The sequence below is a fragment of the Scylla paramamosain genome, chromosome 14 (genome assembly GCF_035594125.1).
Source record: "Scylla paramamosain isolate STU-SP2022 chromosome 14, ASM3559412v1, whole genome shotgun sequence".
Classification (NCBI taxonomy): domain Eukaryota; kingdom Metazoa; phylum Arthropoda; class Malacostraca; order Decapoda; family Portunidae; genus Scylla; species Scylla paramamosain.
The window spans coordinates 9,509,923-9,535,881 of NC_087164.1; the positions used below are offsets into that span (position 1 = coordinate 9,509,923).

General features: G+C 37.4%; 3 protein-coding genes across 6 annotated transcripts in view; 1 reads left to right on the top strand and 2 right to left on the bottom strand.

Annotated features, from left to right (window-relative positions):
- LOC135106819 (protein lifeguard 1-like) overlaps positions 1-5,914 on the bottom strand; it is a 33,461-nt gene extending 27,547 nt beyond the window's left edge. Inside the window, exon 1 of the mRNA XM_064016157.1 lies at positions 5,750-5,914. The gene's annotated coding sequence lies outside the window, so the exon portion shown is untranslated. The remainder of the gene's footprint in view (positions 1-5,749) is intronic.
- Positions 1-9,660, top strand: part of LOC135106817 (uncharacterized) — a 10,186-nt gene extending 526 nt beyond the window's left edge. Inside the window, exons 1-2 of the mRNA XM_064016154.1 lie at positions 1-1,661; positions 7,418-9,660. The exon at positions 1-1,661 is cut by the window's left edge and continues 526 nt beyond it. Coding sequence (XP_063872224.1) covers positions 1-1,661; positions 7,418-7,651 — 1,895 coding nt within the window. The 3' untranslated portion in view covers positions 7,652-9,660. The remainder of the gene's footprint in view (positions 1,662-7,417) is intronic.
- Positions 9,661-12,776: 3,116 nt separating this feature from the next.
- LOC135106820 (uncharacterized) overlaps positions 12,777-25,959 on the bottom strand; it is a 109,038-nt gene continuing 95,855 nt past the window's right edge. For 3 of the 4 annotated variants that reach the window (XM_064016162.1, XM_064016164.1, XM_064016161.1), the window contains exons 12-15: positions 21,341-21,485; positions 20,197-20,346; positions 19,899-20,065; positions 12,777-17,872 (exon numbers count right to left, since the gene is read on the bottom strand). In XM_064016162.1, coding sequence (XP_063872232.1) covers positions 17,745-17,872; positions 19,899-20,065; positions 20,197-20,346; positions 21,341-21,485 — 590 coding nt within the window. In that variant the 3' untranslated portion in view covers positions 12,777-17,744. Of the gene's footprint in view, positions 17,883-19,898; positions 20,066-20,196; positions 20,347-21,340; positions 21,486-25,959 lie in introns of all 4 variants that reach the window. The other variant, XM_064016163.1, reaches the window with a different exon arrangement.

A 25,959-nucleotide genomic window follows, 5' to 3' on the forward strand; every position in this document is an offset into this window, starting at 1 on the left:
TCCTCGCGGTGTCATGTGTGGCTATGGGACAGGCGCCTCTGCCCCTCCTGACGAGGCTGCTCCAACCCACATTTTTCACCGCCGCCTCCACCCCGTCACATGTGGACTTACATGGCACGCTCAAGTTAACTCCACCGCCCCCTCCAGAGCAGCCTGAGTTTCAGCCATCACCTCAGTTCATTCTCCCTACTACTCGTAGTTCTGAGCCGCGCAGCCTCACGCCAGCATCACTCATAGGGTTCAATGTAACTACCTTCACTCCAGCTCCAGCTTCCTCACTCCTTCATTCTCCCACCACTATCAAGTTTACGCTGGACGATGTTTCGGCATATTTCCACCCTCAGCTTATCCCTCCACTGGACAATCTAAAACTATCAGAGGGCTCACTCAGTCACGGCTCTTCCGCTCATGTACCGGAGTCCCCATCTGAGGAAGTGACAGAAGAGGACGGTGAAGGGGACAGTGTCTTCTTGGCCACAGTGATCGATGAAGAGCCTGCACAGTATCAGTGGATAGTGGCGTCCGGAGAGCAGGATCCATCACCGCCAGACGCGCAGCGGATAAGCGACTCCAAGATGACTGAGGGAGAAGACTTTGAGGACCCAGTCGCGGTGAGCACCGAAAGTGCAGACACAGTTTTCCTACCGTCATTTTCTTTCCCTTTCCTCACAGAACACAATGAGGAGCCCGCCACGCAGACCCCGGTGGAGGCAGAGAGATTGGTGGCCGCCGCCTCCAACTTGCAGTCTGAGCCTCTCCAACTCGCAGAGTCAAGTTTCAATTTCTTTGCTGTAAAGCCAGTTAATGGTAAAGCTGAAGAAAATTCTGAGGACAAAACATTTCTCCAGGGAATAAAGACTAATAGACCTTTGAGCAAGACTCCCGTTCCTCAGATTGTTGACTTGGGAGAGGAGACAGAAAATTCCGTAGAGGATGAAAGGGTGAATGAGTCACAGTCAGCAAGAAGAGTTTTACAATTTGACCAAGAATTTCTCGCTCTCTTAAAACGTTACCATGAGCAAGACAAGGAAACGAACAAAACTATTCCGCCCTCTCCCGACAGCAAACCTTTCTGGCTTGACGAGGATCCAGTAAATAAAGCAGACTTGGCAGAGCGCCTCAAGAGTGTGCTGCCTACCCCTCTTTTCTCCACTTCTAAACCCTCCCAGGCGCCCAACACGAAGGTAGACGTGATAGAAAAGCTTCAGAGTGAACTTCCCACTACATTTTTCTCCTCTTTTAAGACTTCCCAAGCACCCAAAACAAAGACAGACTTGACAGAACGCCTTAAAAGTGAGCTGGCTACCACCCTGTTCTCCACTTTCAAGCCCTCCCAGGCACCTAAAACGGACAAAAGTTCTGGTGGGGTTTTCACTACGTCCCTGCGAGGTCTCATTTCAACGACAGGCAGTGATGTGGAGTTAGAAGCAACGGATAAAACTTCCGAGGGTCCCAAAGTGGTTCCGGTCGGGGAGGTGGGCGAGGTGCTTCACGAGGAGCAGGAGGCAGGGCAGGGTTCAGAGGCGCCTCTCTCTGCCGCCTTCAGACACGGTGTCCAAAGCATCAACGTGAGCGCTTGGGTGTCCGGCTGCCCCAAACTGTATGGCAAGGTGAAGCTGAACTGCGCCGTGCACCACGACTCCCCTGCCAAGGCTGTCATGGTGAGTGCCGCTTGCCGGTGCCACGGGAGGAAAAGAGAGGCTTTACTTTATCTCCCTTGGTGCCAGGCGATCTTTCCCGTCCTCTCACTCATCCCTCTCACTTCTCCTAAGTCAGTTTTAATGATCTGTACAGGCACATTCCTTTAAATAGTTGATGTTACAAGCGAACAGAAAATGGGCGTTTACTTACTATTTCACTCAAGCTGCCACCGTACACTGATTTTCGTACGCGACACATTAAGCTTGGTTAACTGTCTTTTAATTCACGTTCCTCCGTTCGGGATGCTTTATCACTGGATGCAGTACCGTAGTCCACGACGCTTTCCTTTTCCAGCGGCGGCAGAAGGGGCTTAAGGGTGTGAATGATGTGTTCGTGAGTTTGTATGCGTTGTCTGGGGCACCCCACATGGGATTGTCGGCCTGGTTTATATATGCCCGTATTCTTTAACGGTTAATCTCTCACCACGACTATTTTCAAAGGCCACAGAGATGATTATCCGGATTCTCATTCTCTCTCCATGTGCAAATCCTGTTAATCTGTCGCTGTAACCGTAAAAACATCCTTCAAAACCCGTGTCGCTTCAACTACTGTAGAACCTTTTGAAAGCAGTGGAGGTGCTCCGCAAAAGTTTCGAAAAATATTTCTTAGATAAATTTTAATGAATGCTATGTTCTATCTATTTCCAGCATTATATTAGTGTGGACATAATGTAGAAAATGACATAGATTCTGTTAGACGGTGAGACCTTAGTGGAGTCATGTGTCGATCATTATACAGTGAGCGAGCACTTGATGCGTGGAGAGAAGTGAATGGAGGATAAACACTCCAATATGCATCACTGAGGCTGTGGTCGCTTTCAGTAAACCTTCATTAGCGTAGCCTGACAAAATACACACAGTAAAATCTCTCTCTCTCTCTCTCTCTCTCTCTCTCTCTCTCTCTCTCTCTCTCTCTCTCTCTCTGTAATGATTAATTTTCTCGTCAACTCAAGCTTAACCTCTCACGGCAGATCTCACGTGATGATCATTTAACAATCTCTCTCTCTCTCTCTCTCTCTCTCTCTCAGCTTATCGACTCTCCTCAAACAGTTTGGCTTTCAGATTTTTGACTCGTGTCTTAAGCTTCTCTCCTACCTATTAACAATTCCTTCAGCACCTGCATCACATCAACGAGGTGTATTGTAATGGCGAGCAAATGCTTCCCGGAGACAATGTACCATCGTTATTCATCATTTATGTATGGAGATGAAGGTGTTTTCCTTTCTGACCGCAACAGTAACGTGACGCCACACCAGTTGGTCCCTAAGCCGCGGGTAGTTTAGTAGAAAGCAACCCATTAAGGCTTTTCCTTCTTGCTGGTTACACTGGTCGCTGACTTACCATCTGTCAATCTTTAGTGTTAACCCTTTTCCTGCTATGGGCGCCTTTTGTTAACCTTGAGAGTACTGTAAGAAAAGCTAGGTGAAACGATCAATTAAAGACATCCTATCCAACCGAAGTCGTATTTGAACACTATTCAAAACACAGAAACACAAACACTCTAATCATTTTGACTACTTCTAACACGCTCTGGTGGAGTTTAATAGTGTTTTTAGAGGTGTTTTCACGATCCTAGTAACAGTTCAACTAGAAATCTGCTCTGACAGTGAGAAATAACCATGAGAACTCAAAACATTTATATCTTATGATAATTCAAAGCGTTTAAGGAAGAATTTAAGCGTTTAAGAGAATTTCATATACTTGATCACCAATATGTTCTTGGCATAACCTTCCATGTAAATCAAAGAGAAAAAGACGGTAAGGAATAAAGCATGAAAGTATAATGTTTGTGAAGTCACGTTTTGTAACAGGAGAAAGTGTTACTCAGTTTTTGTTATGAGGTGACTGTACGGTTGGTTTTATCAGGCAGCGGATGTGAGTGACTGGGTTTCATCATCTCATGAACAGCTTATTGCCATCCCAGGGACATCTTAGTGAATAGAGAGAGAGAGAGAGAGAGAGAGAGAGAGAGAGAGAGAGAGAGAGAGAGAGAGAGAGAGAGAGAGAGAGAGAGAGAGAGAGAGAGAGAGAGAGACTATTCTTGTACAGTAACTGATAAATAATGTCAGCTTGTTATTGCCATTTGCATAATAACCATCAACCTCACTCATGGACGGTACAGTTAGCCACGTAGGTACTGTACACGCACAGACACACACACACACACACACACATACGAGGAACAACTGGCGGCAGTGAAACGAAACGTGAAAGTGAAAAGGAAAACTTAGAAAATTATCCCCGCGGCGGCAGCAACACTGGCAGTGGGAAGCAGCGGTGGAGGCGGCGACGGCAGAAGAAGAGGGCGGCGAAGGCAGGATGATGGAGTGAGAGGGAAAGGAAGAGAGGAGGAGGAGTCGAGCAGGAAACTAGTGGTAGAAGCGGGTCAGGAGAGAAAGTGCCGAGGTCAGGTTGCTTCCATTTACCGTGGCTGTTGATGGGTGGATGGATTAGGAAGTAAAGTGGATAACAACAGGTGTGTGTGTGTGTGTGTGTGTGTGTGTGTGTGTGAGTGTGTTTCTTTTTCTTTCGGCTGTTTCCGTCAGGGTTCGTCACAGTGTGAGTGTACTTCTGTAATTATGGTGCATGCATGTTGTGTGTTGGTGTTACTGTAGATACCATCATCCCATGCGCTGTCACCATGTATGTTTACTTTTGTTTATGATGATGAAGAGGAGGATGACGGTAACGACCATTATGATGATGATGATAATACCAGTAACGTCAACTATAATGATAATGATGATAATGATGACGATGTTGATGATGCTGACAATAGCGAGAATTACAAAAATGATGATGACAATAACGTAAACTATAATGGTGATGATGACAATAATGTAAACTAAAATTATGAAGATAATAATGGTGATGATTATGACTGACGTAAACCATAATGATGATGATGATAATGATGATAATGATGATGACAAAAAAGGCCACTGTGTTGATGATGGCAAAGACGACAACGACGACGACGACGACGATGATGATGATGATGATGATAATGATGATGATGGCAATAACGTCAAATATGAGGATGATGATGATGATGATGATGATGATGGTGATGAGTGCGGGTGTTCGTCAGATGCCTGTCACTGAACAACTCTCGTCTCGCCCCGTTGAGGTTTCGGTGGTCACGGTTGCAGTGCTTGACGGAGTGACCTACATGGCGGTGGCTGTGTTATGACAAGTACGTAACACACTGGTCTGGCAGAAGCTAAGTAGGTCGGCGATTAACAGCTGAGCTGTTATTCTATGGCTACTGTTTTTTTTTTTCTTACTTGCTACTATTTCTACTACAACAATATGAAAGGACAATGTTCCAAATATCAATGAATTGTGATGTGGTAATTCCAATCAGGTGCTCTCTCTCTCTCTCTCTCTCTCTCTCTCTCTCTCTCTCTCTCTCTCTCTCTTCTGAATGAAGACACACGTGGACTGAAAGTATAACAATGATGCTTTTAGTTAATGACAGGAGTCACGATCGTAGTTAGAATTAGTAAGATAATAATTTTCAGAAAAAAAAAAAAAATAAAAAAAAAATATATATATATATATATATATATATATATATATATATATATATATATATATATATATATATATATATATATATATATATATATATATATATATATATATATATATATATATATATATATATATATATATATATATTGATGACCTCTAAAACTTGGCATTACACAAAATTTCGTTCTAGAATATAAAAGGCATGTTTTTAAGCTTACAATATTTTGTGTGTAGCCACCTCTCTGCCTTTGATTGAGAAGACGAGCTGAAATATGAGTTTCGAGTTCTGATATTAGATATTCGCTGAGAACAATGAACAGGACATTTAACAGTATCTTAGCAAAGCATGAAATGCATGAAACGTGTTGATTTCAGTATATCCAAGTGTGACAGAGAAGCAGCATGACAAAGTACGAGTAGACGAGATTAGGATCAGAGGAGACATGTTGAGAGAAACATTTAACAGAATACATTAAGTGATTAAAGATTAAATGTATGTTAGGAGTACGTACCTCCACAGCGGTCCAAAATATGCCTAGAACACTGTACCAGCTTCTCTATAATATGTCGCAGAGGATAACAAGCTGAAAGCCGGTTAGTCACTAAAAGAAGACACCACCCGAAGCCAGTGACGACTTAGGAATAGCCAAAAAAGTCTCCACGATGGCGGACAGAAGACACGTTATCACAGGAAACGGATTACACCTCTCACACTTATAAAGGTGTAATCACTTATAAAGACTCCAAAGCGGTGTAATATAGAGAACCTTCTCTTAGGAGGTACGTTGGAGGAAAGGAAAGGTATGCGATGCTCTCCTCAGCCTAAGCAACACCACCACAGACAGGCACAGGAAACCAGCAGAAGGAAGGCAGTGTGTGACGGCACCAACACGTGGGGAAGGCAAGACCTTCTCCAATTACGTAATCACCTTTGTGATTACGTGGTTAAGTATGACAAAGGTGGTAGCTCTGGTACAAATGTGTGTACAACGCCGGGATAGAGTATAACGAGTACTGATACACTCACTTCCACATCTATCAAAATAACCGCCATCTTAGGTACCCATTGTGTACTAATACAACACCTGTCTGGAATATTGCAAGTACAAAGCGAAACCCCTCCACATAAGGACCGCCAACCTATCCAGCGTCACGTGATCATTCATTAGATATCAGTACATACTGCATATGCACGAACTGTAACACAAGAGGTCATCACTACGAGAACACAAATCGGAATTCAAGCTGTGATGAACAGAGCCAAACCACACTGGAGGAAAATTATTTCGTCTACATATTACAGTGCATGATGCAGCCACAAACTTACCTCTAACTTAGAACTCTGAAACACACACACACACACACACACACACACGTATATATATATATACTTGTGAGAAGGGTTTGTACGCACGGAATCTTATATTGTAGAGCAGTGGTTTCCAAACTTTTTTTCAGCTTGTTACCCAATTTAGCATGCCACATTAGGCATGTTACCCCTTTCATAAAATATAAGTGGTAAATACTAGCTATATTGCACAGCGCAATAAACATGGCCTACATGCCTGCTTACTCGTACGTCCACCTCGTCTGATGCTCACAGAAACTGACAGTGTGAAGCAGAGCAGTGGTTTCAAACCCTTTTCTAAGTTTATGCATCCTTCCGGGAGCTACTCAGCAATTCATGTATCCTCACGCCTAGGAGGATTAAAAAGTAAATATTTCACATTTTCTTGTAGTTTTAAGTCTGAAAATGTATAAATAAAAGTATTACAGATCTATTTTAAACAGGAAATCGCTACTCAGCCTTAAATGTATAATAAAACAAAATACCACATCTTAAAGCTGTGAGGCTCGAGTTGCGTCTCAGCGTAACATAATACTAATATCATTTTAAAATTTGACTAATATATATATATATATATATATATATATATATATATATATATATATATATATATATATATATATATATATATATATATATATATATATTACTTACTACTGTTACTGCCGTCACCAGCAACTACTACTACTACTACTACTACTACTACTACTACTACTACTACTACTACTACTACTACTACTGCTGCTGCTACTACTACTACTATTGGTGCTGCTGCAGCTACTACTAGTACCACCATCACCGCCGTTATTACCACAGATTCCTCTCCCAACAGAATCTGAGATGGAAGAAGAAGACCTTTGCCGAGGGCCACGTAGCGGAGCAAGTGATCACCGAGGACAACTTGGTGATGATGGAGGACCCTCGCCTGTCCCTGGACCGTCACGCGGGGCATTACAACCTGGACATAAAGGACTTCCGCGCCAAGGACTGCGGCAGCTACGAGTGTGAGGTTCGGGCAGCGGATACCCTCGCGGCGTCTCAGTTGCTGCTCTTCACCTGCCACTGAGGCAAAGGGATTTCATGGCTAGGTAATGCGTGCTGCAGTCGCTGCAGGCTAAGCTGATCTAGAAACCACTCCATCCGACTCGCAGGCTCGTATTCTGAAACGTTTTGCTCCCTCACTACGACTATTTTTATAGGCCACAGAGATAATTAGCAGGGTTCTCAAGAGTTTCTCCTGTGAATAATGCAGAAATCTTGTTGATCTGTCACAGGAACCATAAAAACACCGTTAAAAACTCGTGAAACTTCAACTAGAGCGTTTCGAATATCGTGGGAGTGCAGCGCAGAAGCGTTTCAGAATAGTCCCTTCACACGCCACTTGTGCAAGTCAACAGTTATATAGATGAGTTTATGGTAATTTGTTTAGTTACATATTTCCACATTTTGGTGAGGTGGTAATACTTTGCTATCTTTACTGATTTCCTATTTTTATTTTTGACAATCATTAAGGCAAAGCTAGATGATAAGGTGACTCAAAGCATATATGATAGAAAAAAAAAAAAAAGTAAGGGGAGTGGTTAGAACTGTATGAGATCAATCAGCTGCCTTGCTGAAACGAGGGATAAGTCACCGAGGCACTTCTAGATCATCTCATCCCGCAGCGAGTACAGTGTATACATGAATCAGGAGTAATAGAGGGGTACGTAACATTAGCAATTTGACTGCTATGAATTCTCAAGTTAAATCAAATGTTGTTATTCTCAAGTTAAATAAAATGTTGTTATAAATTTAGAACAAAGGTAATTAAAAAAAGAAACACATCACTGACAACAAAGCAAGTGAATACAGTTAATTCGAATGTTGAAACATCTCGTCTTATTTTGGGTCTGTAAAATTTATATAATAAGTGTGCCATTAGCAGCTAAAGTTAATCTATAAAAACACGTTAGGTGAAAATGAAAACAATGAGATCCGCATTTTGATAAATTTTGGGCTCTCATTAGGATTATCTTCAAAGGCCGTAGAAATAATTATAGTCACGTTATCATGGGTGTCTTTGCCAGTGATGCGGAATCTTTGGTGATCTAATCACTAGCATCCTGATAACACCTAGAAAGCCTTAATAGCTCTCATTATAATTTAAGAATAGTTGGGACAAGACTCCAAAATGTTTGAGAATACGAGATAACGCCAGTGTTGGAGAATACTGTTCCTGTCTGATGTGCGTTCTTTGTAGGCCAAGCATGTAATGAAAATGTCTGGCAGTGTTTCCTTATTCAGTTATTGTTATTTTTCATTATTATCATCACCATTATTATATACAATTGCAGCTACAACTACTACGGTTTCCACTAATACTAATTGGTGGATGGAAATCTTTAAAAATACGCCTCGTGTTCTCTGCATGCACCGAAAGGTTCCTACAAAGGACACATGCAGAGGGCTGAGAATTCATCCCAAGAAAACTTTTTTGTTTCCATTAATCAAAAGAATTTCAGAAATTGTATATTTGTCTTTTGTTATTCATTGCATTTTCTTCTGGTTCCATTGCGTACAGAGTAAATTGAAACTGCATACAAATGTCCTGTAATGTATAACAATGATAATGATGGTAATGGTAGTAAAACTAATAATATCAACAATGATAATGTAGTAGTAGTAATAGTAGGAGGAGGAGGAGGAGGAAGAGCAGTAGTGGTAGTAGTTGTACTACTAGTTGTAGTATGTTGTAATAGTAACAGCAACTGCTGGATGTGTGTGTGTGTGTGTGTGTGTGTGTGTGTGTGTGTCACATTAACCGGTTATCAAAATTCACTTCTCTCCGTGTACATTGTGAACCGCATGTTGATAATTGTATGGTGAATTGTTTATATCCTTACTTACTGTGTATATTTTGTCAACCTGCTTACTGACTGAGAGGTGACCTGCCAGGAGGTTCACCCGCTGCGTGGGCAGAACGATCACAAAGAAGGAATATGGCTTACATGTGAAGATTTACTTAGCATCTTTCCCCAGTTATTTAATTAGTTAGGTGAATATGTAAAGATAAATGAAAACAAATAAATATGAAAATAGAATAAATTCATCCTCATCCCTTAGAATTTTGTATAGGTAAAGGCACTCGAGGCTTATCTCCTCCAACGCCGTGTAGTAACATGAAAGACAGTGTACATTCTCCGTAGACTTCTGATGGGAAAAAATGTTCTCTTGAAAAAGTTCGTGGATCAGTATCATGTCTGGATCCGCCTAAAAATCTTGGTTGTTCCTTAACCCAAGACATTTACTATGAGGGGAGAGTGTTGCAGTTAACTGACTCCCGACTATGTTTCAAGAACAGTTTAAACAAAGTCTCTGAAGGAACAGTCCCCCATCTGCGCAGAGTGGAATAAGAACTGTGCCAGTCAAAGGAAACTCAATTGAAAAATTGGTTTAGGCGATTCTCTGACACTACCACATGGTGTTCAAAGTGACTACATGTATACTAAAAAAAAAAAAAAAAAAAAAAAAAAAAAATATATATATATATATATATATATATATATATATATATATATATATATATATATATATATATATATATATATATATATATATATATATATATAATATATATATATATATATATATATATATATATATATATATATATATATATATATATATATATATATATATATATATATATATATATATATATATATATATATATATATACACCAAGCATTTTTTTCTGCTTGGGGAGCATAAAAAATAGTAGTGGGTTATGAGCGAGTTATTAAAGGTGAGATAAAGACAGGTATGATTCTTGTGTCTGAATTAACACTGAAGAATTAAGGTCTGGTATATAGAGGCTGATGAAAAACATTGTGAGAGGTTTGTTGAAATATTCAAGGAATTTTTAAAAAAATATTGTGGAGAGGTACAGGAAGAGATTGAAGAGCTGGAATGTTTATACAAAGATGAGTTTAAATTTTGCTAGCCTTCATAGTAACAGGGGAAAGAAATTGAAATAATGATGACAATAATTGAAAAGAAAGGAGTGTGGAGTCTTAGGAACATCCCAGGTGGTGTTACTCTCTAGACATAATGGTTCCTATCTTACCTCTTTGAACTCTGAGGAGACAGCAGTACATTTACATATTTTCTCATGCAAAGGGACACAGTACTTCAGGAGTATAATGAAAACACAACTCTGATATAGAAATAGTCCTGCCTTTAAGGAGTGAGTGAGTGAGTCAGTGCAAGGAAATCAAATACGTGTAAGGTACTGAGATCCATGGAGTGTAATGCTAAGTACATGGGAATAAGGAGGTAAAAAGAAATGGTTAGCAAAGAATATCAGGAAAAACTGATGAGGGAATGTTAAGGAGGATAGTCTTTGGGTTGGTTACATTGAAAACAACAGATCAATTTAGTGAAAAATTACATTACTCAGCTTGCTAAGAAAGGATGTTTCCTTCTAGGCTTTAAGATGAGGTCAGAGGCTTAAGTGATGAAGGGAAGCCATTATCTCCTCCACATAAGTAGCACCTTTGACAGAACTACATATGATATGTAGTTACTTCCTTGATGTGGGCACCCAAACAGCACAGCAATGAGTAGCAATCTCTCCACTGGTGACCTTAATAACTGTAAGCCTTATCACCTTTGAGAGTAGTGTATACTGGCCCTCTTAAATGACAGGATAATGAATCCTTTGTGAGACTGAAAATGTCCCAGACTACTACACTTGGAGCCTAACAAGGGTTATCCCCCATACTGCCTCCATAAGGTGAAGCATTACCCAGTCACCCCTGGTATGAAGAACTAGTACAAGGTGGTTAAGCAGCTTCCTTCCTTATCATATAGGAATCTCCTGGCTTTGTTCTTTAAGTCATAGTCTTCACATTACCTTGATGCAAATGTGGATCAACACAGCATTGGGCACCTTTCCCAAAAACAAGGAATGGGAGAAAGATTGGCTAATTGATCTTGAGTCCTCTTCCTATTTCCAAGATAATTTTCTATTCATTTTTTTTCCCTGTGAAAGTTTAAAAAATTCAGACATGAAAACTTGATCTTTCTGCCACATTTATGGGAATCTATTTATCAAGGAGTAAAATTACAAATACTTATCCATATTCTTCAAGGCTCTAAAATCAAATGATTATCAGTTCTTACTTATGCAAGTAAATAAACCTTCCAGTTTGGTGCTTTCCTATTAGCCACATTACAAGGTAATGACAATGTCCTGCTTTCAGTTTTGCTGAGTTTCAATTTAAATGCTACCATAATAAAAACTAATTTTCTAACAATAAATCCAAGGTAAACCAAGCTCAACCACAAAGTTACTATTGGCATCTAGTGGTCAGCTTTGGGTGGCAGATGTGGTGGACATTTTATTGCTCACTTGTCACTTTCACTTAGATTCCCACACTGACGCTTTGCTTTTATACTTTTATAGTCATCATTCTGTGGCTAATAATATATATATATATATATATATATATATATATATATATATATATATATATATATATATATATATATATATATATATATATATATATATATATATATATATATATATATACTTGTTCTCTCAAGTCTACAGCCTTCTCCCTTTCTATGCATCATAAAATGTCAAATATTTGGTAACAAGAACCTTTTCAACAACTGACAAGCCACAGGAATCCCTCTCATGTAACACATGGCCTGACAACTTTAGGTGTGCAAAGTTGGCCCTTTGACTTTTAAATATCTTGTTTGGCATACCATTCACACAATGTCTTCACACTTATCTAGGTTGGTAATGATGGTAAAAGACTGAACTCCAGGAGGTTCAAATGATACAAATAAGGAGTAGTATAGACAAAAATCCTACATAAGCATGAAGTTGGAACTGGGTTGCCTTTTGTTATCAAATGCTTTTCTGCCATAGGATTAAGCTTCATTATTTTGCAATTAGAGTTTCTTCAGCAGTAATTAGCAACCAAACTAGGGAGCTTAAATATACTGAACACATTGTTATTTTAAGAGATGTTTGTGAGATCAAGTCTCTTATGACATTGAGGAGGAAGAGGAAGCTGATCAAAATAAGCATAACCTTAACTCTCAAGTCATGTAAACTTTTCTTCATACATAAATCAAGCTTTAGCACCATGAGTATCATAAATATAAATGTTGAGTTTAGTAAATAAAATCCAGCATTCAATATAAAACATCTTGCATAGCTACATGATAAAAACCAATTAGCACTCATGATCCATACAAACTTGCATGTCTACTGTATCATGTAATCTACATAATAGATACAAATACACTTTCTATTGTGCTGTACAATTTTGATTCCCTCAACCGTTCTGAACATTTCTTAACAACAACAGTAACAACAATAATAAAAAAAAAAAATTATGAGAATAAGAATAGGAGTGGCAATAAGATGAAAGAAAAGGGTATGTAGTTATCAAGCAGCTTGCCATATCCTGTATGACCAAGATTATGTCTAAAAAGAAGTAGAGGAGTAAAGGAAATATAAGGAAAACAAAGGACAACAAAACTGAGAAAAAAAAAAAAAACTGTTTTCTTTTTACATGGGGAGATAAAAAGCCCCTTAGAGAAGGATGATGATGATGATGATGATGATGATGATGATGATGATGATAAGGAGGAGGAGAAGGGGGACAGGATACAAAGATGATGATACTGATGATAATGATGATGGTATCAGATGATGATGATGAAGACTGATATACAAAAAAAATAAATAAATAAATAAAATAAAATAATAATAATAATAAAAGTAATTATTTATCTATATACCATGCCAAAATCTCTACAGAGGGGTATAATAATAATAAAAACTAATAATATTAATAACTAAGGACAATAATAATAATAATAATAATAATAATAATAATAATAATAATAATAATAATAATAATAATAATAATAATAATAATAATAATAATATGCTCTACATTTTTCACAACTACATATGACTGTCATCCAAAATTCTGACACCCATGTGCTAGACAACCAAAGCCGGGTTGAGGTGTGGCTGGTCAATTTATCAATTTTGAGTTGAGTCTTAAGGTCTCGTGTTACTTGTGAATCACTGGGCAACTCATAAATATACAATCAGCAAGGTCAATTAAATTAAGCTCTAAAGAATTTAATGGTTGACAAAATGAGGCATTTACTTTGGTGATACTATGGAAAGCCAAAAATATTCTACCTCACAATACAAATAACAATGATTTGTCATTCACAGGTCCTAACAATAATATTCATAATTATTTTTGTTTTTCTAGGTCATATGACATAACATGCTAGTACTATGGTAGTAACAGCCATCACAGTCAATAGTACCTCATTACCACACAGTCACACTAATTTATGCACATCCAATTATCCAGCCTTACTTCAGCAGTGGCTTCAGCAATCTATCACTTGAGTGCTGAAAATCTGGTTCATAGCAGTAAAGAAAAATACTGTTAGGTATCTTTCAGTCTAATACAAATTTATGCACATCACGACACCTTTCTGGGAGAAAGGGGCATACCTTTATTAAGCCATAATTTTGAAGAAAACTCTTTTGAACACTCATTGAAGTTAGATCTTTTGTGAAAAGATAGGGATATATGCCATTCAGTGGCACACTGCAAGATGTACTGTTGCTTACAAATAAAAATAATAATGTTTTGTCATCCTAACATCTTGAATTTTCTCTACATTTGATCAACATCTACTTCAGAAAAGGTAACATACAGATGTGATTCAGGGCTCTCAGAAAGTTTTGCCATGATGTCTATAGTCCTTCCATAACAGCTTCAGCCAAAATCCAAGCACATGTCGTATCTATACTGATGCCCTCTGGACCTACCATGATATATCACGGAAGTGAGTTTGCTATAGTTGAACTGCGACAAGCAATAAGTTGAAAAAATTAAAGCAAAAATAAGTAAAATAAGGATAAAAATAACATAATATATAATAATAAAATACAGTAATTATAACAACAATAATACAGAGTTGTAATAAGGTATCAGATTGGGAGTGCATAATCACATTACTAATTTGAACCAGACAAACTTCAAGGATCACTCAAAGAGGAGATGTCAAGATGGAACCTTCCCAACAAAAACTGCTATAGTAGACACAAATCAAGCTAAAATTTGTAAGGTTCATCTATAAAGCTGATAATAGAACATATCAATTAATGACTTTTGGAGAAATGTATTTTCAACAAACTCACTTCCTTGATAAAAAGAAGTGCTAGTATTAAAAGAAACTGGACATTGATGTTTTCTTCTAGCTTGGTGTACTCTGCCATTACAAAATTAAAAGTCAGCACTATTATGCCTCCTAGCAATAGAAAAGTTTCATGCTCATGTTTTTTCTACATTATGTTGCCTTTGTTTCCATCAATCTTTTTCCAGTAATCAAAGGCAGGCACACCTTTGTGTAAGATCTCCTCTCAGTAATATAACAGAGATGACTAGAACCATTTTTTCATCACATCAAAGTTATTTTTTTTTTATATGCAAACACTATCGTATACATTTCTTCCTCATAGAAAAAGACCTTTACATTCTCAAACGCAGTACTGGCCTGTTAGTTATTTATCACCCAATTTCAGTTACAATAAGTTAAATGTTATGTTTTCAAACCTTTAAATTTTTCATATACATAATTTTGTTAGTACAACATACTTGGTGGAAATGGGAGGGCTATGAGATCAGCAGCATCATGCCTGTCACAAAGTAAAAAAGGAACTTGAATTCAGAATCTGGTATACAAGGAAAAAGAAAGCATGACGTTATTAATGTCTCTTCATTGTTATTCCAGTAATTGTTTTAAAAGGAAGATTTTGCATTTAAAACACTTGATAGTAATTCACCAAGTTTTGGGCTTATGTGCAAATGGTTTGCCATACCCTCTAATTCCAAGGTTTCAGGAACATATTACATGTCTTCTTTAGTGTATTCATTGTCACACTATCTCATTTCAAAACATCTAACAATTTATTCCGTCACTTGGATCTTTCTTCCCTCAAGCCGAGTTCACTTGCATGTGGTCCTAAATTGTTATGATTAATAGACTAACCCAATCAAAAAACACCTAGCTTACTTTGTAACAAAATATAATTAATTACAATATTACCCAGTTTCTTTAGGAGATATTGAGGGAGGTTAAAGCAGCTCCTAAAGATGAGCCTCCACTGTGTACAACAAATCCCCCATCTCTTATTCATTGTTATTTTATAAGCATCAATCTTTGACACACTTTGTTCTCTTAAATACATACAACCTGAAGACAGTTAAGATGTGAAGTCGTTGGATGATGAGGCAGCTTTTTGAGGACAAAAGCACACATTACTCAGATTTTGATTATGATTTTGTCTGAGAGCTTTAGTATCTCACTGTATATTTAGAAACTTTTGCAGCAGGTAATGCAACAAGACCAAATCCTTTTCAGAATATCACAGTAAATGCACTTAGAGGAACAAAAACAAAAGAATATATATTAAATAGATAAGGGATAAAATTTAGGATAATTTACTATAGGTAACTGTTCAAAATATTTTTCATCCTACACTGCTGACTATTCAATTAAACAACTACTGGTCATGCAAAGTCAACATGAAACATGGAAGGTATGCCACCTCATATGTATATATCTACTATTAAAATTTGTGTGATTGAGAATCTTCATTTGAGTACAGTAAGATATGTTAGAAAATAAAATAAAATATCTTTATTTGAAAATAGAGAAAACAATTCAGGTAGATGGCTGCTCTACACTTAAATATGTGAAAAGACCATCATCACTCAGCAGGAAAGATGGAATATAATTTCTTGATCCTCCCCAGAGGTAACTGATCCCTCTTCAAGGAAGAGGGGCAATAGGATCATCTGTTATCTTTCCACACTGACTACAGTGGTACATAAATCATAATATATTAGTGCCACCTATGACCAATATATATATTTATATATTAGAACCACAGTTACGATTTTCCTTTACTCGTTGAAGATTCTTTATAAATGCATCCAAATCCAGTGATTTGGACAAGTGACACTGACAGCAACACCGTGATAAATTGAAAGGAAGACACCTTTAAAGTTATCTCATCAACATGAAATCAGACGCAGTTTGCATTTCCTCAAGACACTGACTGTGGCATTAATTATATTTTAAATAAAATAAAGTTACTGACCTTTACTCACACACAAAATTTAAACGGAGCATGGATTGTCTAGATGAAGCTTCATTGTAAATGTACAGTATTGGACGTCAGCACTAAATTGAGCTTAATTGAGCTTTTTTTTTTCAAGTCTCTTGACATCATAAAAACTAGAAAGTATTAATACAAATATTATATTCACCATTAAGGTTCATGAAAAACTAATTAGTTGTGTAGAAGATTAACATTTTTATCATCTACTTGTATATTCACAGTAATAAAAATAACTTCTGACCAAAATATCTGAATACATTTACTCAGGCATTATTTAATACAAAAAAATGGTCCAAAATTGAAGACTGCTTCTCTAGATCCAGTAGAATCACCTGGACCTGCAGACCTTGCTGGCTTGTCACAGCCTAACAATCAGAGGATGTTGCCTCACCAGGCAAGAGCAGACACATGAACAACAGGACAAACTGCATTTAACTATGTAGGCTTGTGCAATTATATGAACAAAAATGTTTTATTATATTCCTATGACTAATGTCAACTGAGTAAATTATATTTTTGTTTACCGCTAACTAGATATGATAAAACTGTACCTAAATACATTTCCATACTTAATCTTTAAACACATTAAGAAAGGACACAAACATATACAACATTATGTTTCCAATACTACAAAATTATATACATAAGAAGCACAGTGTTCCTGTTATATATATATATATATATATATATATATATATATATATATATATATATATATATATATATATATATATATATATATATATATATATATATATATATATATATATATATATATATATATATATATATATATATATATATATATATATATATATATATATATATATATAGAGTACTAGACAATGACATACCATATGAACTTATATTACAACAATTTTCTTCCATATTAAAATGCTCTGGGTAACAAATTTATAATACAAGTATACATGATTCACAGACAGGATGTGAAAGTAAAATGAGAATGTGGGTTGGCACTGGAGGCTGGCAGAATTATTGGACTGAGGCGGAAGCGCTGAGCCTGAGCACTGAAGTGGCTATGTCCCCTCGTAATCCCACACACTGAAGTCCCCTGCCACAACACAGAAAACATGGCACAAGTTATATAGTATGTTCTAATTACTATGCATAATGCATCTAATCTCTTACATGAAAAAGATGTTTTGCAATTTCTACACAAGAATGGACCTTAAAGTAATTCCTGTGGTGCAAGCTGACAATGTTATTGGAAATTCTGAAAGCCTAAAGGCTTAAAGACTGAATATTGTTTCCATGGATCTCACTTGCACACCAGAGCTTGTGTTTGGGCACCAAACAAGGATGGTAATAATTAAAAACTAATGTTCCAATGAATCATTGTATAGTTATTTTCATGAAGGTAAATTAAAACCTATTTAATTTTTTGATGAAAAGGTGATGCATTTCAAACAGTACAGTGGATGGCTTTGTGTTGACATGCTACTGTACCACTCCTGCCTGACACACTGCAAAAAAAGTCTTAAATCACTGTCTGCTGAATAAAGATTTGTTATGTTTTAATTAACTTTTATGGATATACCTATATTTTTCTTTTAGTCATGGATATGTATGGGCATTCAAGATTTATATAGAGGTCAAGGGAGTGGCTATTGTGGCAGGCAGGGAGCAGCAGCAGCAGCAGCGAGTCACTACCTTCGCCACCCCTCAGTTTGTTTGAGAGCAACTGGGTTCAGGGTCACTGGGCAGAGAGAGAGAGAGAGAGAGAGAGAGAGAGAGAGAGAGAGAGAGAGAGAGAGAGAGAGAGAGAGAGAGAGAGAGAGAGAGAGAGAGAGAGAGAGAGAGAGAGAGAGAGAGAGAGAGAGAGAGAGAGAGAGAGAGAGAGAGAGAGAGAGAGAGAGAGAGAGAGAGAGAGAGAGAGAGAGAGAGAGAGAGAGAGAGAGAGAGAGAGAGAGAGAGAGAGAGAGAGAGAGAGAGAGAGAGAGAGAGAGAGAGAGAGAGAGAGAGAGAGAGAGAGAGAGAGAGAGAGAGAGAGAGAGAGAGAGAGAGAGAGAGAGAGAGAATCCATGGCGTAGCACGCACCTGTCTCCACTGGCGCTTTAAATTTTTATTGTATTAGTATTATTATCTTTATGTTAAGTATGTATAGTGTTATTCCTGTAAATAATACTATCATAGTCTTTTTAAATAATTCCATACTCAACGTGGAATTTTAAGCCTTTCTGTAAATATTTGTTTTAAATAAAAAGAGAGAGAGAGAGAGAGAGAGAGAGAGAGAGAGAGAGAGAGAGAGAGAGAGAGAGAGAGAGAGAGAGAGAGAGAGAGAGAGAGAGAGAGAGAGAGAGAGAGAGAGAGAGAGAGAGAGAGAGAGAGAGAGAGAGAGAGAGAGAGAGAGAGAAAGGTAAATAACTTCATTGCTGGCATGTTAAAAAATTTTGAAATACACCAAACATACAATAAGGAATATTGATTCTTTTTTGTGGTATAACACATATTTGCATTTTTATTTATTTGTGTATTTTTTACTTCAAGAGCATATGATAAAGCATAAACAAAATTTACTGCACCAGTAGAGCAACACTGTGGTTTGTGCATCTTCTCTCTCATTCCCATCTTTCCTTGATCCCTCTAGAGTCTAGACTGTTGCCCACATGCCAAATTTAAATGTTGCAGGACTACAAAATAAGAGGAGAAAACCTTAGCATACAGTAAATTTTTAGCACAGAATAACCTGATTTATAATTTCAGGAGAAAATACAGCTGTTGTGGGCTGGTTCATGAATTAAACAGATTAAATCTCAAATACTGGGAATGTTGGTACTTTGTATTTCATCAATCATGAAACAATGCTCAAGAAGAGCGAGTCATACTTTTAGCCAGCGGGGTTGAGTCTTGAGAGCCCAAGTAGTCATCCTGTCTAGTAATTTGAGCCTAGGCTAGTGTTGGATTCCATTCAGAATAACTTTTCTTTGGGTTTTTGAATGCATTTCCATTTACTGTTCTCCAAAAACAAAGTCCTTTTCATATGAAGCATTTTTACTTCATAAAGTCTACGATAACTTTTTGTATATCTTATATCAAAATGTGTGCTGTGAGTACAGTCAACACTGACCTGAGTGGAAGAGGTCAATTGGCAGTGAGCCACGCCTGTGGAGGGTGTGGGGCAGGGTATGGTGGGGCGGAAGTGTTGCTCCAGGGGTGCTGGGGGTCAGGCCCCCAGAAGATTGAGAACACAAGTCACCATCACTGAACATTGAACTTTCTGGATCCAAGTGTGATCTGGATATGGGAGTTACAAGATATAAACAAATATTTTTCTCTTTCCTCATAATATCAAATGTTATCTGATATGTAATACATCTCTTGTACACAATAACAGTGAATTTTCATTATACTGAACTTGCATGTACCTCCATAATCCAGTGAGCAATTCCAGGCCTCCAGATCCCCTGTGGTACTCTTGGTAATAGTGTGGCAAGACTGAGGGGAAGCCAGCTGCCCCACAGCCTCCACCGGAAACTCCCAAACTACCTCCCCCACCTGACCCAGGTTGGCATAATCTGCAATTGAGGTTCAGTTGTTATAACAATAGCATTACCTTACAGCACAGAGAGAGAGAGAGGAGAGAGAGAGAGAGAGAGAGAGAGAGAGAGAGAGAGAGAGAGAGAGAGAGAGAGAGAGAGAGAGAGAGAGAGAGAGAGAGAGAGAGAGAGAGAGAGAGAGAGAGAGAGAGAGAGAGAGAGAGAGAGAGAGAGAGAGAGAGAGAGAGAGAGAGAGCATTTGTACATATTAACTTATCTAGGATACACAATAATTTCCTATGTTTTCTTGTATTTATTTTATTTATTTGAGGTAATAGGGGCCTGACTACCCAATTAAATTTTTCCCCTTTACCTTGTTCACAGTGCACATTTTCATTATGCAGGACACGTTGTACTGCCCATGCAGATGCACACTGTGAGACCAGTATAAATAAGCTTAATTATAAAGTAACTGCCTTGAACTTGGTTTCTTCCAGTGATTTAGTCTTTTTACAAAAATGGAATTATTCTGAATCAATGTTACAATTCAAAGATTTAACTCTCCAGCAAGGACTGCAGTCACACAACTGTTGTTGTCACAGTTCTCTATTCACATGTAAGTCTGTGGTAATGGACTTGGATAGTTTCAAATCTATCACAGCCACTCTGAGTCTGAAGGAAGGCCACTCAGTGTCATGGCAAGCTACTTATGACCTGGAAAAGACTGCAGCATCCATACCAGCAAATGTATTACCAGAGTGGAAAGCTGGTTCTGAAAACAAGAAAAAGACCTTCTCGAGGATGAGCAAGGTTCTAAGTGTGAAGTACTGTGTGAGGCAAAGGAGACTGTCTGCCAAATCATTAAATCTGTGTCTCTCAAAACTGCATAAGACAGATTTATAAGCTTCTTAACAGTTTAGTATATTATTAGTTTGTTTTCATGTTCTAGATTAAAATATACTGCTGATTTACAATGATATGACACCCTGACTGAAAAATACTTCTTTGCCATACATTTTTCAAAGAATCTTACCCAGGATGATCAAAGGGTATTGAACCTCGACGCCGCCCCCTGAGCCTGGAATGTCCACTGACATACTCCCCAAAGGGCAGGTTTTCTGTTGATGTGAGAGGAGTGTGGTGACCAGCTACCTCAGGGCCCACCTCAGTATCACAGCCTGTGAAAATACATGGTGCTGCATTACAAAAATGTAAATATCAAGCATGAAAATTAAATATCAACCAAATACCAAGCATAAAATGTAAATATCCGGAATTCAGCTCTTCCTAAAACAACAATAATTCATAATATAGATGTTAGTCCAAGGATGATCTTCAGCACTATGGTTGATGACAATAAACTGATTTAGAAAAAATCAAGACAAATCCAATGGAAATGAGGTGTGCAAAGTAAAAAGATTTTTTTCTTTTTGTAAGTGTAAGGGAGATAGGCCAATGATGAGAGAGAGAGAGAGAGAGAGAGAGAGAGAGAGAGAGAGAGAGAGAGAGAGAGAGAGAGAGAGAGAGAGAGAGAGAGAGAGAGAGAGAGAGAGAGAGAGAGAGAGAGAGAGAGAGAGAGAGAGAGAGAGAGAGAGAGAGAGAGAGAGAGCACTAGCTCCCTAAAAGAGCTGGAGGAGTGGAATCAAAATGGGAGGCCAATGCAGTTTTCCAGTGTTCTGATACTCCTCTCCTAAAACAAGTGATAAATGGGTAATGAAAATAGCCTTAAGGAAGATGTAACAAACACCAGTCGTTAAAAAAAAAAAAAAAATGAGACAGATGAGACTGTATATATATAAGGTGAAAACTTCAAAAGTATGTTCATAAGATTTCTTGGATAGTTATAGATAGAATTATTGGTGTAACCACTGAAGACAAGTAACCAGAGTAGCTGCAGAGAGGAGGAATTATAGAGAGATAATGAAGGTGTGGAGCACGGAACAAGAGACAAGTGAGAAGTCCATTTGTAGTGTTGTTTAATCACAGGTACACAGGCAAGTGGACCTTTAGATGAAATGTGTGCTTTCTAGAGACCTGACTCACCAAACAGATTTAGGAGAATTGCACTACTGCAGGCCTAGATTGTGCAATCACTGCAGAGAGAAGAGCTGGTATGATAGTGTTCTATTGCAACATCAGCACCAATGTTCCCCTATGACCTGTTACACATAAGCATCTAAATTTTAAGAATGTAGAAGAAAATGTGAAATAAAAAAAATATTGTAAAGACAAAAGTCAGATGTTTCATATTTCACATAAGGATGACAAAACATGATGCAGAAGAATAGTGAGTATTGAAATACACCCTTCTGAGATGATCTCATCATTAAGAGGGAACAGGAGAATGAGGAAGTAAAAAAAAAATAATAATAATAAAAAAAAATAAATAAATAAATAAATAAAAAAAAAAAATTAATTAATAAAAAATAAATAAAATAAATGATACACAAATAAATAAATAAATAATAAAATAAAACAGATTACAGAGTTTCATGTAGAACATCTGAGAAGAAGACTTGGTCCCTCATGTGGTTGGGAGAATGTTGGAAGATTTGATCTAAAAAAGACTTTCACAAACAAGAACAAAGGGCAAGGGCAGGGACATGAACTGCTGTGACAACTCCCTTAAAAGTTCCAAGGAATAGGCACACTACTTGTGTGGTGATTAAAGCACAAGATAATTACACATCCCACTGAGGTACAGTATACATATCATATACATGACCATACAATATGGGAGACAAAGTGCTTTCCACATTTTAGCATGAAAGTTGTAGTGAGATACTCCTGGTAATCAACACTAGCAATCATACCTGATACAATGCATCACCAGCATGCTTTATCTACACACTGAAAGATTACAAGTTTGCTGTTGTGCATTATGTATTTGTAATTCACCTAGCCGTTGATGTGAGAATAATCAGGAGAGGAGTGAACAATGAAATGATTACTGAATGACAGGAAATGAATGGTGACAAAGGAGAAAGCAGTGAAAGTCCATTCTTGTGGAGACTTTGATGACAATATCGCAGCACCAAGTAGCGGAGACAGAATCACCACAAAGGAAACAAAAGATGAAAATACTGAGAGAGGAACACTATTCTTGACCTGGATTTTCCTTGAACAGGTCTGAACAATTACTTCTTATTTCTTCACTGATCAATTTACTGCAAGTGGCATTTAAGTATATCACTGAATTATTAGAAACCCAAATCATAAAAGAATAATATCAGAGTATGATTTTTTCTGCTTCTTTAATATCAGGAAATAACAAGCCATAAAAAACTTTCATACTACCAATTTTCTTATCAAGATAGCAGGAGTGCTATCAAGTGGGCCAGAGGTAATTATCTAGCTTCCATGAGAGGAAACTAAAATTATGTTGAGAAGCAGTTTGCAGAAGGCATAAAGTTATTCTATTTTAAGGTCCATTCTTCTGATACACAGTTTACAATGAACAAGTAGCTTGCTTTCCATGATACAAAGTGTTTAGAATTAACAACAGTTTCTGCAGTGACAATGCTTAACAGAATTTTCTGCATGATAATTCTATTTTTCTTTTATGATAACAAAGCTCTACATTATTTTTCTTATCTCCTTAATAGTTATTATGGACTTTAATTCAAATACACTTCCTCACCAGATTTGCAAAGTTTAGTATCAGCTACTGGTTACACGTGGTCATGTGTCACGGAGCAAGTGCACAGTGACTTACTGAGTGCCATCAGTTGCTATTCTATGAAAAGCAGAGCCTCCCATAATGGTTTGCAAATCACATAAGGGTGGCACATTCTCCTTCCAGTATCTATCTTGCAAAATGTTCTTTAAATAAATAGTCTCAATGAAATGTACCTCTAAGCCTTGTCAAAAGTGTCATTTGTATATCTGATCAATAATCTTCAAATTTTATATATACAGATGTGCTCAGTTCCTTCATTTGTTTCTTTTCTGATAATAAAATGTTACTTTTTCCATATTAACTAACTTTTCTCCTCTCACAAACACAAAGAAACTAAACTTATCTATCAATATATGTTGATCTTTTCACTTTGTCAACAACACGGCTTCATCTACAAACAGTAGAGTATCAAATTTTCAGTTGACCCGTCTATGCCAGGACAAGACATCAGCATGCATAGATTCACATTCACAAGCATTCCTATGTCTTCTAAGAGAGAAAGGGCAAATCCTCACTGGTGCACAAAGGGCAGTGAGGCTTGGTCCTCTCTACTCCAGAGGTTCACAGGTTGTCAGGCAGAGATGTGAGGGAGTGCTTGTGAGCATACCTGTGAATGTGGATGCGTGCATGATGTCTTTGCTACTTAACCTGAATGAGGATGCTGGTCTGGTACACAAACAGACTTTTATGTACTTTCATATCATCAATTGTTTCTTTAATTTCTGAAATACTCCATCCACTCACAAAGCTAACAAATTCTCCATCTTTACCTCACACAGACATAAATGCACCTGAGTGATTGTGGAATGTTTTCACTCAATCTTCAATACATCTGAAGTGACCCTTCTAATCCACTTTGATACATGCCTTCTCTTCATTCACCATCAATATTCAAGATTTGGTAAACACAACTATTCCTTATTCTTAATCCAGCCACATTTCCAGCTCATTTACTTGGCTACCTGAAATACCCAAACTTGCTAAGGCTATGGTCACCTTCTGAAATCTGAGATGATGTAGTTAATTCTACACTGGAAAATTACGTATTTCATATCTTCTAGAGTACCTTGGGACATGGGATAAGTAGATTTGGGGTTAATATAATCTTGCACTGGCAATGATTAACTATTTGACCTCTGAATGGAGAACATATAAATTAAACTTGCCTTGTGAACATTTATTCTTTTCAATGTAAGCCAGGATGATGGTAATCTAGAGCAGCTGTTTTGCTGTTCCTGTAGTCTTGTTTAGTGGATTTACTATAAACATATTTAAGTACTTTATGCATTTCAGTTATTGGCAGATTTGGAAACACGTGTGTGTGTTGATGGTATGGCATGTTTTTCATTCTCATGCTTCCTGTTGTTGTCAGCTTTTAGAAAGCTGAGCAAATCCCTGTATTCACGTAGTATTCAGTGGATAGTATTTCAGTATTATACTGCAAATGATTGATGCCAGTTGTTTAGGTTTGTCACATGTCACAACATACTTGCAGGTAAATTGTATTTTCTTTATTAATATTCTTAATGGTTAAGAACTTATTGTGGTGGTAAAGTTATTGTTGGGAAGTGTTCTAAGTGCATGGAGTTTTCATCTTGCTGTGGTTGTAATGTCACATATGAAACTCAGTACAATAAAAATTTTCTTGAGGGACCTAGAGTGACTATTTTAAGTCACTTCAGTATTTTGCAGATTTGTGTCATAGGAAGGGAACAGAATTATAAACTATTCAAATAATGATGCATTAATTTTGTTATCTGTTGCTCCTCCTCAGCCTGGCAGCAATTACAATATACATATCACAAGTTTTATTTAATCTATGACTATCTCTGTATGATGTCTGTTCCCAGGAATTCCCCTGAAGGACTATGGCAGGGACTGCCCATCTTATAAGATGACAGCTGGGAAACAGATTGGGATGATTGTGATCACAGCAAGTCCAATAACAGTGGTTTATGCCAACTCTCATAATA